The sequence below is a fragment of the Drosophila pseudoobscura genome, chromosome 4 (assembly GCF_009870125.1).
Source record: "Drosophila pseudoobscura strain MV-25-SWS-2005 chromosome 4, UCI_Dpse_MV25, whole genome shotgun sequence".
NCBI lineage: Eukaryota > Metazoa > Arthropoda > Insecta > Diptera > Drosophilidae > Drosophila > Drosophila pseudoobscura.
In genome coordinates, this window is record NC_046681.1 from 27,364,295 (window position 1) to 27,381,594 (window position 17,300).

A 17,300-nucleotide genomic window follows, 5' to 3' on the forward strand; every position below is an offset into this window, starting at 1 on the left:
TCCCTTCCCATGATTCCGTGATTTTTGAAACTCTTTAGGTCCTATTTTAAATGAACCCCCTCAACTCCACATCAAACAATCTTGATTTTTTATTTTTTACATTTCATGTAAATCTTTATTTCATTCATTGAATTTGTGTAAATTTTGTTTGGTATTCTTTAGTTGGTTTTTCATAGTAGTTTGCCGGCTTTTTCAATCAATTTGTTAGCAAATATCTAACTATATATAGAATAAGGTTTGCTGGCAAAGATGCACTCAAAATTTCCATTCGCATTCAGTTTCGATCGATTTTGATCAGTTTTGATCGGTTTTTCCTTTAGGCTAGTAGTTTAGAATATGTACTCGTATCTCTGTGTATTCCAACAGTTTTTTCAAGTCAATTTCATAAGATAAACAATTGTTTTGGGGTATATTCCATAGATATATCATAGTATTTCGGTATGGGTAAGGATTGAAATGTGAACTGAAAGTGATTGAAGGGGATTGATTGATTGATTGATGTGTCAAAACCAAAAGTCGATGAATTTTTCATAATTTTTGTGTACTCTTTATTTTGTATTTTAACTATAAATTGTTTTTGTTCTCTTACGTTTATCGCTCGCTTTAAATACAATTTCTAGATGATCTCGAGCTTAGCAATGAGTTAGCCTTTTTCTTGTGTATGTGTGTGTTTGTGTGGGTATAGGGGGTGATGCAATGTGGCATGGGGGGTGGACAAGACCAAATCAAAAGGAGTTATCATAATAGCCTACTTAAAATTTGGTTTAAACGCTAATTTACACAAGATACAACTAAATTTGTAGAATTAGTCTTAAAAACAAAACAGACATTAGCACTGTACTTAAAATTTAAGGGTGTGGTGTGTGATGTGTATGTGTGTTTGTGTTTTGTATTTGTCTATTGTTAATTCGTATCTCGCATAGCGATCGATTTGTGACGGATTTGAGTTTGGTTTTGGTTAAAGACTTCTCGGGCTGGATCGTCCATCCTCTGGATCCTCTCCTCCCTCCCATTCGGGTAAGGGTAGGGGTAAGGCAAGTTTAACAAGACGGCAACTAGTTAGTGTTTTGTTCTGGGGACTGCTGCTGCGAGTATGTGTTTATGTATTTATGTGGTGCTCTCCTATATGTACAACAATTTCAATTGAGTTTCTATGAGTATGCTTAGATTTTGGTTTCTTTTATTCAAGTCTAAGTCGAAGGCACTGATTCTCTACGTCAATCTTTCTGTGTGTGGTGCGTGTCTGTGTCTCTGTTAATGGGAGTTTCTCCTTCTTTCTTGGAGGTGTGTGTGTGTGGGGGGTTTAAGGCGAGGTGTAACGAGTTCACACCGTAGCATATTTGACTCTCTCTCTCTGTATATATTTCAGTGTGCATTCATATATAAAAAATAATAATACATCATAATTACTAAAATGTAATTGAAATACGAATTGGTTTTTACATTTAATCATCGTTGCATCGTTGCTACATTTACATTTATTTATTTAGTTATTGATTTATTTTCTAGTACATATAAAATGTGCATGAGTGTGTGTGTGTGTGTGTATGAATGCTGCCTATAGTTTCGATTCTCTTTAATTTAATATGTTTATGTGTTTGTGGGTTCTCTTATGTTTTAACTATGCGTATGAGATGAGTTTGAAAGCAGATTTTTGCAAATGAGTTTTTTCTATATATTTATTCGCTTGCGCTTATGTTTGTGTTGTGTGTTTGTTTGTTGGTGTGTACAATGGTTGTGTTGGTGTGTGTGTGTGTATATGGATGTGCTTCGTTTTGGTTCAATAATTTAATATAATTTAAATGTTGTGTTGTGTAGTCTGCGCTTTTCTCATTCATCATTCATCATTCATCGATCGTCGTCGTTTCGGGCGCTTAGTAGTAGTTCACTTAGGGATTACTAGATAAAGCATTCGATATAACATATAGACTTGCATATAGGTATAGGTAAGGGTATAGATAGATGGATAGTGTTATAGGGAGGACTACGACTAATAGCAGAGCCAGGGCCCCTTGCAATTTATAATTTATACATCGAAAGTGGGCTGGGGCTGGGGCTGGGCATGCTGCTGGCTGCCACACACGACGGCTTAGGCCTAACATTCATTTAGCATAGCTTATAGCAAATCATAATACGTTATATATGCATATATATATATATATATAGTATAAGGTATATATATATATTTATAGTAATAAACAAATTTCGACAAAATAATAAATGAAATAATAACATCAAGAAATCGGAAAGAATAAAGAGAGATTTGAGTTTTACAAAAACTAAGAATCCTACATATCATAATCGGTATACAGTATATATATGTATGTTTTTTAGCGTGTACATAATCATATTCAACATGTATATATCTGTATATATATATATATATATAGTATATAGTATATATAGTGTAGCATACGGTATTGTAATAATTATCATTAGAACATAAAGTTTAGCCGGGACTTCTCTTCTACACGGATTTCTCTAACAATTCGGGCCCTAGGTCGTTGTTCGTGAGTTGATGGATCGATGTCGATGATCGTTTCTAGAGGAGCGTCTAGGGCGTCTTTAGCAGGAGGATGTCTTTCTTGCGCGTACGCGTGGCACCGACATTCAGACGCTGATAGAAGTAGTTGCGTCCCATTCGACGCTGCAGCTTGTAGGATTTGCTCGCCAGGAACCTGGTTATGTCCAGCACATAGTCGTGCACATCCTCGTGATCCTCCAGCAGATGGATCGATATCACTTGGATTTTCACCTTGTCAAAGGGCAGCGTCTGCAAGATCTGTACAACCCAAAAAAGAAAGAGGAGATGTTTAGTGAAAGTGTTACAATTATTTCGGGTTCACTTACCTCCAGCTCATGCCCCTGCACGCCCAGACTGAGCAAATCGTATTCGGTGCGCTCACATGCCAGCATGATTGTGTAGAGCGGAAAGCATTTGACACGCGAATTGAACCACGAGGTCTCCTCGTCGTGCAGACTGTTGATGCGCACATCCTCGTTGTGTATGGTAATCTGAACGCAAACGAAATAGTTGGCTTAAAATCTTCATTATCTTTCGAGTTTCGTGGGCTTACCTCTTTGGGATACGTGTTGGGAGAGACACAGGCCTGCACCACCTGCATGCGCGCCCGTTGCGCATTCTGGTTGCGCAACGTGAAGTACCAGCGAGGGTCCGGCTCCACCAGCACTCCCATCCAATTGAGATGCTCGTTCAGCCAGGGCGCTGTGATCAGATGGGCCAGCGGACCGCTCAGCGACTGGATCACAGCTCCATCCATCTTTCCGCCCAACAGATCGGCCACATAGTGGGCCAACTGATCAGCTGTGCTGCCGCTGCTGTTGCCGTAGGAACTGAGGGATCCTCCAGCTGCTGCTGCTGATGCTGCTGCTGGTGGTACTCCAACGCCCAGTCCCGTGTTGGGCTGTGCCGCCGCCGCAGCTGCCTTGACCGATGGCTTGCCCATATATTTGCCCATTTCGAAATGGCGCAGGAATGCAATGAGTTTGGGATCGTCTTGCGCAACGCCATTCAGCTCGTAGTCGCGCGACATGCTCAGGCGGAACTGCTGATGGCGGATCTCTGTGTGGCGGAGGAGAAAAGATAGAAACGAGATATTGAAAGATTAGTTATGGGGCAGGCTTCAAGTCGGAGGAGCTGATATTGTTTCTTCGTTGGTCGGTAATTGGATTTAATTAAAATCTGTTGCACCACTGGAGGAGGAGTAGGAGTGGGAGGAGGAGGTGGAGTAGGAGTGGGAGGCATGGCGTGCTAGGCACCAACTTGGCCACGCTTCGCTGCCAATTGGAGCGCATTGACCACCACATTTGCATTTCGGCAAATTGAGGGCACTTCAATCGGAGGAACATGCTCTTGCAACTACAAAGAGATGTAAAGCCAAGGGCTTGGGGGAAGTACTTGGCAGAAATATGGCCAAGTGTCATGATATTTTGAGAGTGAATTGTTCTAATAGAAGGAGTGCGTGGCTAGGAACAGCGTGGAATGGACCAAATATATGAAAGTGAACACTGGGAGATAAAGGATGTTGATTGAGAACAATAGTAATATCCATTAAGCGATTGCTGATTCTGAATGTGAGGTTAGGAACAAAATAAAATGGAACGACGAAGAAAGAGGTTAGAAACGAAAACAGCTGTTGAGGAGAAGAAATTCAAGGAATTCGGTTGCACGCTTCGACGCGTCCAACGTTTGAAGGTTGATAAATGTGAGGTTAGGAACAGAGTGGAATGCAGTAATGAAACATTCAAGGTTAGGCACGAATCAAAATGGAATTCAGGTGAAAGTCAAGCAGAAATGTTCACTTTAATAGTAGAACGCCTTAAAGTATAAGCAATCAGATCTAAAGCCCAGCGCCTAGCCAAATTGTTAGCTTAAATGCCAAGACACTTCTTGAAAGGTGAAAGTGTGAAACGTGGGGCGTGACAGGTGGGAGGACCCCATCGAAGGTCGAGAGGAAACATCCGACTTGGCAGCCACGACCTCACCTTGAAACGAAGCCAGCCCCCCCCCCCCCCTCACCCGCCGGCTTGGCCGCTGCTGCTGTGCCGCCCCATACAATATAATGGGCCCACGGCCTTTGATATTTAGCACATGACCGGGCCTGCCTCGTTTCTATCCTACCACTTGACTACTCATGACAGGGCCTGGGGGACTGGGCGACTGGGGGCCTGTGGCCCAACCTGTCCGTCCATAAACCATAGCAACAAAAAGTCAACGATTTGCCATAGTTTTGTTTCAGTTGCCACACACTCCACGTGCAGAAAAAAAAAAACTAAGTTTAATTTGCTTTTCACACTTTCCTTGTGCCAATTTCCACTTTTTGTTTCGTTTTGCCTGCCCTCCGGCCGAAGAAACAGTGCAATCGTAAAAGCCGGCCAAAAGAAATTAAAATATATACGAAATGTACTTGCAGCAATTTGTGGCAGTCACCTGGTCAGCCAAAGCGGCCAAAAAAGAAGGGAGGCCTTGCCCGAATTATACAACAATTAAAGCGTCAAGGGTATGAGGTTAGGAATGAAGGGGAATGGAGCAAAAAAAAGCGAGGAATGAAATGGAAAACATATGAAGAAAGGTTTGAAAGTTTTTCTTTGGGAATAGTTTAAGTTTTCGTGAGCCGATTGAGGGGAGAACTGGTCAGAATTTATTTCAGGTACAGCTTCCAAAAAAAGCACCGTCCATCTGATATTTGGAACTTGTGGAAATGAAACAAGAAATCTTTAAACGGCTTTCTCTGGCAGGATATCTATGTCTATGGACAAGGACAAGACTCTGTATTTTCTACTTCCAAGATTTTCATCCGGCTTGAGATTAACAAAAATTCTTTTCCAAAACGGGACACATTTTCAATCTAAAAAGTATATTGCAATAAATTTCAAGAAAAAGTTGTCCGCGTGGGCTGCACATCCACTCAAATCGATCTTCCATTTCGGCTACTTCTAATAACCCCATAATTCTCGTATATTTTCCCTCAGTCCTCAGTCTCGGGTCTCGTCAAAAGCGAATTCCCATCATTATGCAGAGCGCCTCACCCAAAAACCGTAGCCGTTTTACATACATATATTTTTTATATTTTTTTTTATTTGTATTTTTGCTGTCTATTCAACGCCCAAATGTGCCATGCAAATTTTTGCGACTAAAACTTTTTTTATGTTTCGGTCACAAAATGGCCATAAAGTTTATTATAATAGATATACAGATACAGATACAGCTACAGATGGTACACATATAAGCGAGTGGTAGGAACGAACGGGCCGAACAGGCCACAATTTAGCTGAACGGAGTAGACATTTCAGTAATTTCCAAGTGAAAACTTTGACTAATTAACGCCCCAGTCCCAGTCGCAGCCCCCGAACCGTCGAACCTTCGTAATGGACTGGTAGGGAAAGTGTGCCCAAAACCGTAAGAAAACGAGGAAAATATATACCACTATTAGTCGCGCGTTGTGTGGAAATCTGATAGCGGGTCTGCGTCTGCGTCCGCGTCCGCGTCTCAGGTTCCGACGTATTATGGTGCCATTAGAAGTCAAGAGAATTATTGAATCATTTGTCTGCCACAACCAGCATGGAATTCGAGAGCCAGCCCCGAAAATGGTATGCCATGAAAACGGGAATGGAACAAAACATTATATAATGCTCCCCCCCACCCCCCGATCCGACGGCAGCTGTTCTGTGCAATAAAAACCGCTTAAAACGGTTAAATGCGAGGGCACATGTAAATCCGATAAAAGAAATTGAAGAAACTCGGGGGGTACCCAAAAATCTGCCCTCGGGGCGGCAGGGCAGCGCAATTTTGGTGTCAAAAGCTGACATTTCTAATTTGCACAAGGGGTCGCCGGTCCTCGTCGGTCGGTCGGTCGGTCGTCAGGGCCATCAGGGTGGCAGGCAAGACAAATGACAGGGCCCCGAAAATTATATTCAATGGCGGCTCGACAAACGACTGGGGCACAGAGCAAACACACACAACGTTTAATTGCGGTTAAGCGGCGGTGGCGGCATAAAAACTTTAAGTTGAACCGAGACCTCGTCGCCGTCGTCGTCGTCGTCCTGAGGCGCTGACTTATTCAGATTATTCCAGGGGTAGCGCAGTCGTCGCCGTTGCCGTTGCCCTGCCCTGCCCTCCCTGCCACCGCGCCGGTGCATACAACACGCCCTGCCCTATTCAATAATTCAACAAAAGGAAAGGCAAATAAAGAAACAGGAACGCAGAGCTCTGGCCAAAGTAAAACCCACACAACTTTTATACATTTTCAATTACGAATAAAAGTTGTTAAACAACAAATAATTATACACTGGCAGAAAAAATTACGATACACCTGGGGGAAAATGGGGTTTCAGTTTTGGGAGGTACTGGAAAATGAGTAAGTTGAAAGGCAAGTCGATGCAAAACGTTTAAATACCACAATTCCCGTAGGAACAAAGGAAACGATTGTGTCCGTTCGATTATGGGAAATTTGTGGAGCGAATCATTCGAGCACTACTCTTAGTTGAACATTGGTATTGATCGCTCTTTACCTCTTTACATGAGATTGATGTTTGAATTTTTTAAGTGTAAAATTATTTTTGGAGCGTGTAAAATTAAAACTTTATTCTTGAGGCACACGTGTCTCATTTGCTTTAATTTTCATAATTGTTCTTGTATTTTGTTAATTTTTGATAAATTTATTATTTTGAAAATATTGGAAAATTTATTTTTTGTTTATATCTATTTTATATTTTTATATTTTATATTTTTGTTTTTTTTTTCCTTATTTTGTCTTCGTTTTTTTGTGCATTTTTCGAGTGTAAATATGTGCATAAAAGTACCCGAAACTTGGATGTTGTTAAATGTTTTACCAGTTTGTTTTGTTGTTTGAGGGCTCTACGACAACGTCGTAGTCGAATGTTGTATAATATCCCAGAGCCCGTACCCAAAAACGAGCCAGAAATGAGAATTAAAATGGTTACGGATGGGGTCCTGGAGTTGTGTGCCTGCTTTCGGGGGGCGGGGGATATCCTCCTTCTACACTAAATTGTATTGTATAATAAGAATTGTGCCTATTGCCTGGTTGTGTTATTGATTTGTGCAACGCTTTGGTTCTTTTGGCTCTGGGTCTATCGGGTAATTGCCCGTTTGGCGCTATTCTAAATGGGCCATTTCCATTCTGTGTCGTTCTCAGATGTACGACTGTGCGATTATATATTGGTAAATGGTGATGTGTTCTGTGTTCCAACAAATAGAACAGAACAGAACCAGCGACAACGCTGATTTATTAGCACAAGTGTGTTCCCGCCTCCCCCCCTTTCTCTTTCTCTCTTTCCCTCTCTCTGTGTGTGTGTGTGTGTGGGGGCCTAATCTATGTGGGTCGGATCTTAATCACCGCCTGGCACAAGGCCCGGCCATTAAAGAGTGGCGAAATACAAAAGGGCAATGCAGGGTAAACTTTTGCATCACGTGATCAAGTGTGAAACTGCACTTTTGAATGCAGGGCAGGGGCGGGGGCAGGGGGGCGGGACGAGAAACAACTTTATCAAGAACGCAAGAAAAGTGCCTTCCTGTTGTTGGAAAAAAAAACGGTTAAAGGAGTGACGGTGACGTGTTCTATCTACTGTTGGAAAATCAGAGAGTATAAAACGTTTTAGGCTCTGAAAGAAGGGAACATTCAATGTGTTTTTTCAGAGATTTGGAACAACAGTGGAACAGTGATTAAAGAAAACCTTTTGAACTCTCTGCGAGACTGTATCTTACCGATAAATTCGGTACTTTCTTGATACTTTCACGTTTCATACCAAAAATAAGCGAAACGAATAGGAAATTTGGAACAGTGGAGCAGCGGTTAAAGTTCCTTCCCCCAAAAACAGTGTTGACTAACGAGTAAACCCTCGATTGAGCCTCTTTTAATGCGTTAAACGTTTCTTTCCCATTTATCAGGGCCCTGATTGAAATATCTCTAAACGAAATCGCCCTCGAGGGCAGTTTTCCATCAGTTTTCCTTGCCGTTAACCTTATCGATGGGGAACACACACGACGACGACGACGACGCCGACGACGACGCAAAAGAAATTGCGCAATTGCAAGGGAGGGTTGCAAAACCCGAGACCCAAATGCGGGTGGCACAGACCTATACCCAACCCGCAAGAAGGCTGTGGCTGTGGCTGTGGCATGCTCTGGTGGCTCGTACACTCTCTTGGCGCATGCTGTGATAATGCCATTTGAGCTTTGCTTTTCAAATTGAGCACTCGCTGCGCTTTGGCGGCGGGGGCCTCCTCCGATCTCCATTCTCCATCTGCGATAGCGGGTGAGAGGGGGAGAGTCGCTGCCAGGGAACCATGACACAGCAGACGACGACACGATGACGCTGCGGGGGTGGATTTTCTCTGATGTTCAGAGTGGCGTGCCGAAAGGGGGGGCCCATGCAACACAATGTTGCACACGAAATTATGAATCACATGGCCAGACGAAGAGTAGGAGTAGGTGGTGGTCGGTGGCGGCTGAATGACATCCGGTGGATGGGTCGCAAAAGGGAGGGTAGTAGTAGTTGTAGTAATAGTTGTAGTTGTAGTTGTTGTTGTTGTAAAAACTGCTTAGAAGCAGTCCAAATGAGGGGCTTGTCCGCGACCTCAACTGTCGCTGTCGCTGCGTGCTTAACGGGAATTAAGTCATTAGTAGTAGTGGTGGTGGTGGTATGTGTGTGTGTATGTGTGTTTTTGTGAATTTCAATTAAAGTTGCAATTTGCAAATTGTCACCAACGGAACCGCAACCGAGAGACAGACAGACAGACAATGTGACATCCATGTAATCGCCTTCAAGTGCAAAGATAATGCCTTCTTAACATGATTAATGCCCCCTGACAGACAGCCACGCCCCCACTTTTAGAAGGGGGGCGTTGCACAGAGCATTCTGTCAACGCTGTTTTCCATTTACTAGAAATTGCACTGGAAATTAAATATCTTAAGAGGTGTCACGCACTTCAAGAAATACGCTCTGGCTACGCGCAATTCCCAGACCGAGAGGCGCTGCTGCATCACGCGGCATTCCACTGGGGAACGCGTGGGAAAGAAGAATCAAACTCGCTGGAATAAGAAATTCGAATTGGACAAATATGTTTATCAGTTCTTCTGAATTTTTCAGTCTTTTCGGGTAAATCCTTGCCTAAGCATCGCCAAATCTCTATTCCAATGGAATCCTAGAGACTAGTTCTCAAATGTCTTCTATCTAAATCGATTTTCTATTATATGAATTTGATATTCCTATGATTTATGTGCATAAATCTTTCCACAGTTCCATAATGTACGCGTATCCTTTGAAACACCCAATTCGAATTCCATGAAATCCATCAATTTATTACCATTTATCTTAACTGTCAAATACACGTGTACTCGTACGGCGGCAAAGCATAGCCCCAATACCTTTTTCCTACCCCAAATACGTGTCGTGCCGCCCCGCACATAATTCTGGTTGATTTCTGGTTGTGCCACTCCCCCGCGGCCTCCCCTTCGCTGCTTGCACCATTTTGTGTCATAATCCAAACATAGCCTACTTATCGACGCCATGCGATTACTTAGTCATCGATTAGCTGACGGCGGCGGCGGCGGCTTTCACCGTTCACCGCTCGCTGCCATGTCTGCACCACTGATGTTGGTGTTGGCTGTTGGTGTGTTGCCGTTGCCATCATCCATTCATGCCACGCAACGTTGCCGCTTTTCACTTGTTTGGCTCGTGCTTTTCTTTTGGCTGCTTGTCCAGGGGGTGGGAGGTTGCAGGTGCTGCAGTGTCATTAGCCTCCACTTTTGACACTGGGGATGTAATCGAAAAACAGAAAAAACAAAAGTGAAACGTAAACAACAAATACCCCGAGTAAATACAGTGAAAGCTTCTGTGAGTGGACGGACATTCCGCCTAAGAGAGGCGGAAGAGGTGGACAACCAGGGATTCCACGAGAATCGATTGATGATTGCCTTGTTCCGATTATGTTCAGATATCGATTTCCATATTGAGTAACATTCCACAGGCTCGAAAGTCCAATTGTTTCATTCCATCATTCCCAATCGCACGTCATGCAGCAGCGCCTCTCGGCCAGTCCGTTTCATGCGTTCCTTCTCTACAGATCCTTATTTTTTTCAACATATTTCATAGTAAATCTACTATATTCCTGGATCAGACGTGTCGCGCGTCATCCAGCATCGCCTCTCGGTTAATTCGATGGGAGGTGGACCGTTTTTCCGCTCTTAGACTGTATTTACCTGCTTAACATTTCAAGCCTCACTTGTCTAAGTTTTTAACGTAAATTGAATTAATGATTTTCTCAAGAATTTCTTTCTTTAATTTCTAAACCACATCCGGTTGTAATTCCCCTAATTTCTATTTCAATTATAATTATTTTTAATCATTTATTGTGTAAGAAAATCCCCATAATTTCCATAACTTCTTGGTAGCCAAAGGCTCATCCTTTTTCAAGACTATCCATCAAGGATCGCACAACACAATCGCATTTAAGGTTGCCGCCAAAACATCAAATGCAATTTCCGATTCCGAATCTTTCCACAGAGAGAGATAGAAAGAGAGACCATCAAAAGTGCTTGGGTCATGGCAACAATCAACAGTCTGCCGTCCACAAAACGTGACGCTTACAACAAATCTAGGGATTGTAGTTTTTTGGGGGCCCTTCTAACCATCATCATCATCAGTTTCTGAAGAAGTGAACGAAAGAATGGTTTGGTGGCAGAAAAATAAGTAGAAAAGCGGCCGAGGGCATGTGTAACAAAACAGAAGAGAAGACACCGCATAGGCCAGCACAAAAAACAAAACACACAAGAAATCTGAAGAAAAACCAATTGTGAGATCTGGAATTTTTGGGATTTTCAAGAGTCATCCATGAGCCCAAAAGGTTTTTGGCAGCTTGGGAAATGGGAATGGAGTTGGAGTTTGAGATGGGGAATACTTTTGGTCGGAGATCGGAAGCCGACACACATTCCAGAACCACCGACAAACAAATTTGTCATTTTAATAAGCGCATTTTGCTGCGGGGTTTTTTCGTTTCACTTTGATACGGATTTTCGTTTTACTTTGGTTTGGGGTTTTGGGATCATTTTTCTTTCGGGTTTCCAAGACGGGTTTCCGTCTGTGTCAAGTGCATGATTTGGGGAAATATTTTTGGGTCTGCCACAAAGCTCCGCTCGCTGCCCTCAACCTTTTTCCCCTCCAATCTTGGAACGTGTTAAATTTATAAGCAGTCGCTTTTGTTCCGCAGCACCAGAAGCAGGCAGCAGCTGAAGGAGGAGGAGGAGGAATGCCTGGCTAATTTACGATTATTTTTGTTTATGAATCCGTTCGCTCGTATAAACCTAATAGAGCCATCAATGAGCCATAAAAATGAGTCTGGGTCTGGGTCTGGGTCTGGGACATGTGACACGCCCAACTTCAACTCCAAGTCCAACTCCAAGTCCAGATCCAGTGGCAGCTCTCCCCAGTCGTGTGTCTAGTCGATGTGGCGACGACTTTGATGGGAAACAAAAGAGGAGTACGAATGGTATATTATCGACCAATAAGAGGATGATATATAACCCCTTTCGGCAAATGAAACGACATATTTATAGCACAGCAATCATCATCACGGGGTAGCACCAGTTTTATATCAATCTGATGATGCCTCACCAAAAAAATAAAACAGAAAAATAGCCAGCCACATTTTTGCATTTCTGTCTACGTTTATGACAAGAAATCATTCGGAATAATCATTTTAATATCGAATTTCATGGGGAACTGAATGAAAAAGACATAAAGAATATATTTATGAAGAAGTCATCGAGAGGGATTTTTCAAAGTATTATTTTCGTTATGGGATACCTTTTAAAGAAAAATAGGCGAACGGATACCATATAAATACAGATAACTAAAGACAAATCCTTATCTAATGATCGATAAAACTAGTTAAAGTTAGTCGATAAAGTTATCTAGTTTTCGGTTAAATTGTTTAGTTATCGATGGTATCGAGTCGTGGAAAAGTTATCGCTTAAAATATAAATTTATCAATAATTTATATAATGATATCTAGAATCCACTTTATTCCTTCGCCTCGCATTCGAGTACGAGCCAGATACTGAATATGACGCTCATCCGAAAGTGCTGATTGGTGCTATGGACAAAGAATGTCGTCATTGCAGTCCGCTCAAATTCAAACAAGAGTCGCTTGAAATGAGCTGCACATCAGAAAAATGCAACTACCAGAAATTGAAACAGCGCCAGAACCATTAAACATTTGGCTCATCGGCATGCTTCCAAACTACATCGTTCGTTTGCCTGGAAAACTAATTTGTGGAATGCAATTTTTAAGAACCGATTGGCATGCACAAACTCTTAATATTTCTACTTTAGGCAACAAGTAACTGTAGTCACGCATACCTATCGAATGAGCAACAAATGCATGTGGGGGACACTCATTTGGTTCGTTAACACTCGGTTAATCATCACACAACTGATTGACTAAACGCTGGTGACAAACAAAGACTTAAGATTTCACCATTCCAAGGGTCTATGGAGTGCTGGCAAACTCATGTAATAACCGATACGGGTAGGCAGGTCCCAGAGATAGGCCATTACAGGGCGGGCCTTCAACGGTAGACTATTTTCAAGTTTGGAACGAAGGGAAAGTCTTACTCTAAAGGGCTCAAGTTATATCTAACTTGATTCCTAGAATTACAAGTATTTTCTTGTATCTAAATTATAGAAATTCCTGTTCTTATCTTATCTTATCAAAAAATTCCATAACCATTATTCCTACACAAGAAAATGGAACGATTATAGCGATATAAACTGATAAAAGACGCTTTAAGAATTGAACTCTTTGAATGGAACAATAGAGATTAAGAAAAGTTGCTTTTGGATGGAGAATACTTGAAAATGGAACCCTTGTAAAGAAAAGAGCCTCCCCCCGTTGCACTAGCCCACAGACTGCCTCCATTTCCATCAGCTGAGCGGCACAGCTGACAAATGGCACTGTAAAATTGCCATTCTTTGAATGGCATTTGCATATTCTCCAGTTCTCCAGACAGTGCCGACAAAAATATTCCACACAAAAGAAAAGAAAACAAAACAAAACAAAACAAAACGAAGAAATGTTGGCGCTACGGAAGAAGCCGGAGGCAGGCGACAGGCCTGCCGAAGGAAGTACAGAGAAAATTGCCAACACTTGAGTGGAATTTTAAAATGTCTCTAGTCCGGGCAGGAGGAGTCGAAGAACTTTGAACAGCTGCAACAACAATCAATGGTCTGACAGTGATTTTCTCTGTCTTTCGGGGTATCTTAGGCCTCTCTGGGCCCTTAGTCACTCGTTTTTTGGCTGCATGAGTCACACGACGGTCCATCCAAAGAGAGAGCACAGCACATTTCATATGCAAAAAAAAAAAAAAAAAATCAACTACTAATTTTCGCTTGTAAAAATGCTTTCCGCTTTCATTAAGCAAATTTATTTTGTACATACTTTTTCGTACTACTCGATCCGCTTGGGATGTATCTCGTATCTCGTATCTCGCATGGCATTGGCACCGACGGACGACCGCCGACTGTCGTCTGTATTTTAGCGAATTAAAAGAAATTGCCTCATCCGACAGATTGTGTGTTTTTGTCTGTGATCTGGAAATACTCGTAATGTGGATAGATGGCCATCTAGCTAACTAAAAAGATACGACAGATACGACTCTGAGATGAGTCATCTTTTACTTACAGATCAACAGATCTAGAGATCTAGAGATCTATAAGTGACAAGGTTGTCTCTCTGTCGCTTTATTCAAGGGAAGGCTTTTGCTGGAAATACTAGACAAATATCACCCCCATAATCGTATAATCTTCTGCTGTTGTCTTATCGAAGCTTTAGATACAGTTTGTATCTGCCTTCAAGCATTTGTGGAATTCTTTTTTGCTTGAGGTGATAATATGGAATCATTCTGTTTCTACAACTCCACTCTAGACTTCAGACCTTCCAGCATTGAAAGCACACACTCTATCGAATGGCAATTAGATATTCCTTCGACGTGGAGGCGGCTGTCTTTGTGGCAGGCAGCACGTGTCTCTCTCCCTGGAAGGGCAGGGGCAACGTTTTGGGGACAGCGACAGCTGCGCCTGTTGCCAAGTGATGTTGCAGACAGGAAGCGCCACAGCGCCACAAGACAATGCTGCCACTAAACACACGCCCACGACAAAAAACAAACGAGAGAAGAGAGAGGAGAGAGGAGATTGGCAGCGATCTATGACAAAAGATGGCATCATCGGAAGGGAAGAGGGACAGTGGACAGTGGACAGTGTTGATGATGCGTAAACTAATCTCAAAAGTGTGCCCATTACCGGGAAAGGAACCCAAAGGATCCCAAGGATCGACAGAACAAACACAGCCTACATCCGGTATAGGCAAAAAAAGAGAGAAAGAAAGAAAAAACACACGAGAGGCATATGCCAAAAGATATCAAATTTAAATATAAACACAGTTAGGACGAAGGTTCTCTGGTTTGTGGATGGATGGAGGGGGGAGGGTAGTGGGGAGGGGGAGATCTGCCTAGAGGATGGATGTGGAGCCACTCACCTGTCGTGTCCATGTAGACAATCAATGTGGCAAAGACTGTCGCAAACGAGAGCAGGCACAGTGCAATGGGCAATAGCTGGCGATAGGGCGACGGACTCAGCCGGGGATCGAGCTTCTTGTTCTTGTTGCAGGATCCACTGGCTGCTGCAGCTCCTCCTCCACCTCCTCCTCCGCCCGCACAACCCGCTGCGGCGTTGGCATGATGATGGTGGTGGTGATGGTGGTGCTGCTGACTGTGATGGTGACGGTGTGAGTGCTGGCCCTGGTGTTGCGTCCGCGCTCGGGACTCGCCACCAGCTGCTGCCGCTGGCCTGGCTCCTCCGGCTATGCATGCCCCCGATCCGGACACCTTTTGGCAGCAATGGAGCTGCTGCTGCAGTGCCTGTGGCAGCCGCGTGGGCGTCGACAGGGGCGAGGACACGGTACTGACCGACGGGGAGCTAATCACGCTACTCAGATCGCTCTCATCTGGTGCTGCTGCTCCGCGCCCAACGTCTTCCAGCTGCGGATGGTGCCGACTGTTGCTGTTGCTGCTGCTGCTGTGTGGATGCCGCTTGTGCCGCTGCTGGACGTGATCCGTCTCATCCGTGCCGCAGTCTTTGGTGTTTTGTTGTCTAGTCTCCGTCTCCGTCTCCGTCTCGGTCTGATCGCGGGGCTGCCCAAAGTTCACTTCGTCCACGTCCTCGCACTCGATGTCGTCGTCGTCGTCGACGGCCGCGTAATTCGTTCGAACCGGCAGCGTCTTTCTGCTGATCGCTTCCGGGGGACTACTGATGGCGGGTATCGTTGTTGTTTTAGGCTGATGGACAGTGGTGCTAGGGGCGCTGGTGGCGCCTCCGCCTGCACAGCTCCTGCTCATGGTGTACTTTTTGGGCGTGGCCTTGCCATGCCGCCTGCTCTGCGGCGCCGTGGATGATCGCTGCTGGTGCTGCTGCTGCTGGTGAGGATTACAGCTGCTGATCTCCTCCTGCTCTGCCTGCTGCAGCTGCTCCACGGCCAGCGCTGGATGCGCCGAGAACACTTGCTTGGACATCGCTTTTGGTTTCTACTCTCCGGGTGGGGGGGACGGGGGGAATTGTCTCCTTCTCGCTTAGAGCCGCATCCTGGCCAGGGTTTCAACTGAAAGAGAGAGAAAAGAGAATCCAATTAGTCTCGAAACAAAAACTAATTTCAAAGAGTGCATTGAACTAAGGAATGAGAATCGAGTATCGAGAATCGAGCATGGAAGACCCACAGCATCCTTCATCTGTGGTGCTCTGCTCTTCGCTCCATATGTCTGCTGTCTGGGGCAATCTTTTGTCTGCGTTTTGGTCCTTCTTTCAGACCCCCCTCCAACCCCCTTGCCCACCCTTGTCGCTCCTTCTCCACCTTCTGCTCCTTGTGCTGTCTGCCTGCCACACATTTTCATTTTTATGAATAGGCAAAAAAAGAAGAAGAAGAAAAAGATGAAGAACCGAAGAACAGAACCCAAAAACGAACCCAAGAGCAAAAGTCGCTCCCAAAAGAAATTGAATACAAAACTCCACCACCTGTCAAAAATCGAGAGACTGCTGCCAGACAAAAGAGAGAGAGAGAGAGGGAGACACACACACATAAGACTCTCCGGAGAGGCAGAAGTGCAGGAGAGGAAGACGGAATGATTGCTAAAGAATTTCAACAACAACGCGAGGTATTTTGTGAACCAAATTAAAAAAGACACAACACAAGAGCGAAAGAGAGGGAGCGCGGAACGAGGAAGGAGTGAGTGAGGTGGAGTAGAGCCAGGGCCCAAAGCGGGGTGAAAAATGCATTGCAGCGAGGCATGAGAATTATAAATGGATTACCAGAAACGTACCGAACCATTTGATACCCTTTGAGGTCTACGATACACCGAATTGTTGATAGATTTTCGATTCGAATTGTGGAGGAATTTTCAAATATTTTACGTTCAAAGAAAACTGCTTTCAAATAGACAGTTTTTTGATTGATTGTTTTACAGTGGTTTCGGTTCTTCCCCTCTCTCTCTCACTCGCTCTCTCTGCGAAGGGTATCAAAGACATTGTAGACGATGCACAAAGAACGAAAGAGAGCGAAGATCGAGGAGAGGGAACAAGCCGATCGTTGAGTGAAGAGCACGGGAGGGAGGGGGGAGTGAGTGCCAGCCGTTTCATGTGCGCGCGTGTGTGTGTGTGTGAGTGTGTACTTGTGCGCCTGCGCAACAGACGAACGAAGCAGAAGAAGAAGAAGGG

The 17,300-nt window shown here is 43.9% G+C and overlaps 1 protein-coding gene across 2 annotated transcripts in view; it reads right to left on the reverse strand.

The window, feature by feature from the left end:
• Positions 1 to 2,252: 2,252 nt before the first annotated feature.
• The window catches only part of S (EGF receptor activation regulator Star), a 33,680-nt gene continuing 18,632 nt past the window's right edge, over positions 2,253 to 17,300 (reverse strand). The window contains exons 2-5 of one of the 2 annotated variants that reach the window (XM_015180877.2): positions 15,073 to 16,191; positions 3,078 to 3,583; positions 2,851 to 3,015; positions 2,253 to 2,782 (exon numbers count right to left, since the gene is read on the reverse strand). In XM_015180877.2, the coding sequence (XP_015036363.2) occupies positions 2,555 to 2,782; positions 2,851 to 3,015; positions 3,078 to 3,583; positions 15,073 to 16,105 (1,932 nt within the window). In that variant the 5' untranslated portion in view covers positions 16,106 to 16,191 and the 3' untranslated portion in view covers positions 2,253 to 2,554. Of the gene's footprint in view, positions 2,783 to 2,850; positions 3,016 to 3,077; positions 3,584 to 12,662; positions 12,806 to 15,072; positions 16,192 to 17,300 lie in introns of those variants that run through there. The other variant, XM_033379526.1, reaches the window with a different exon arrangement.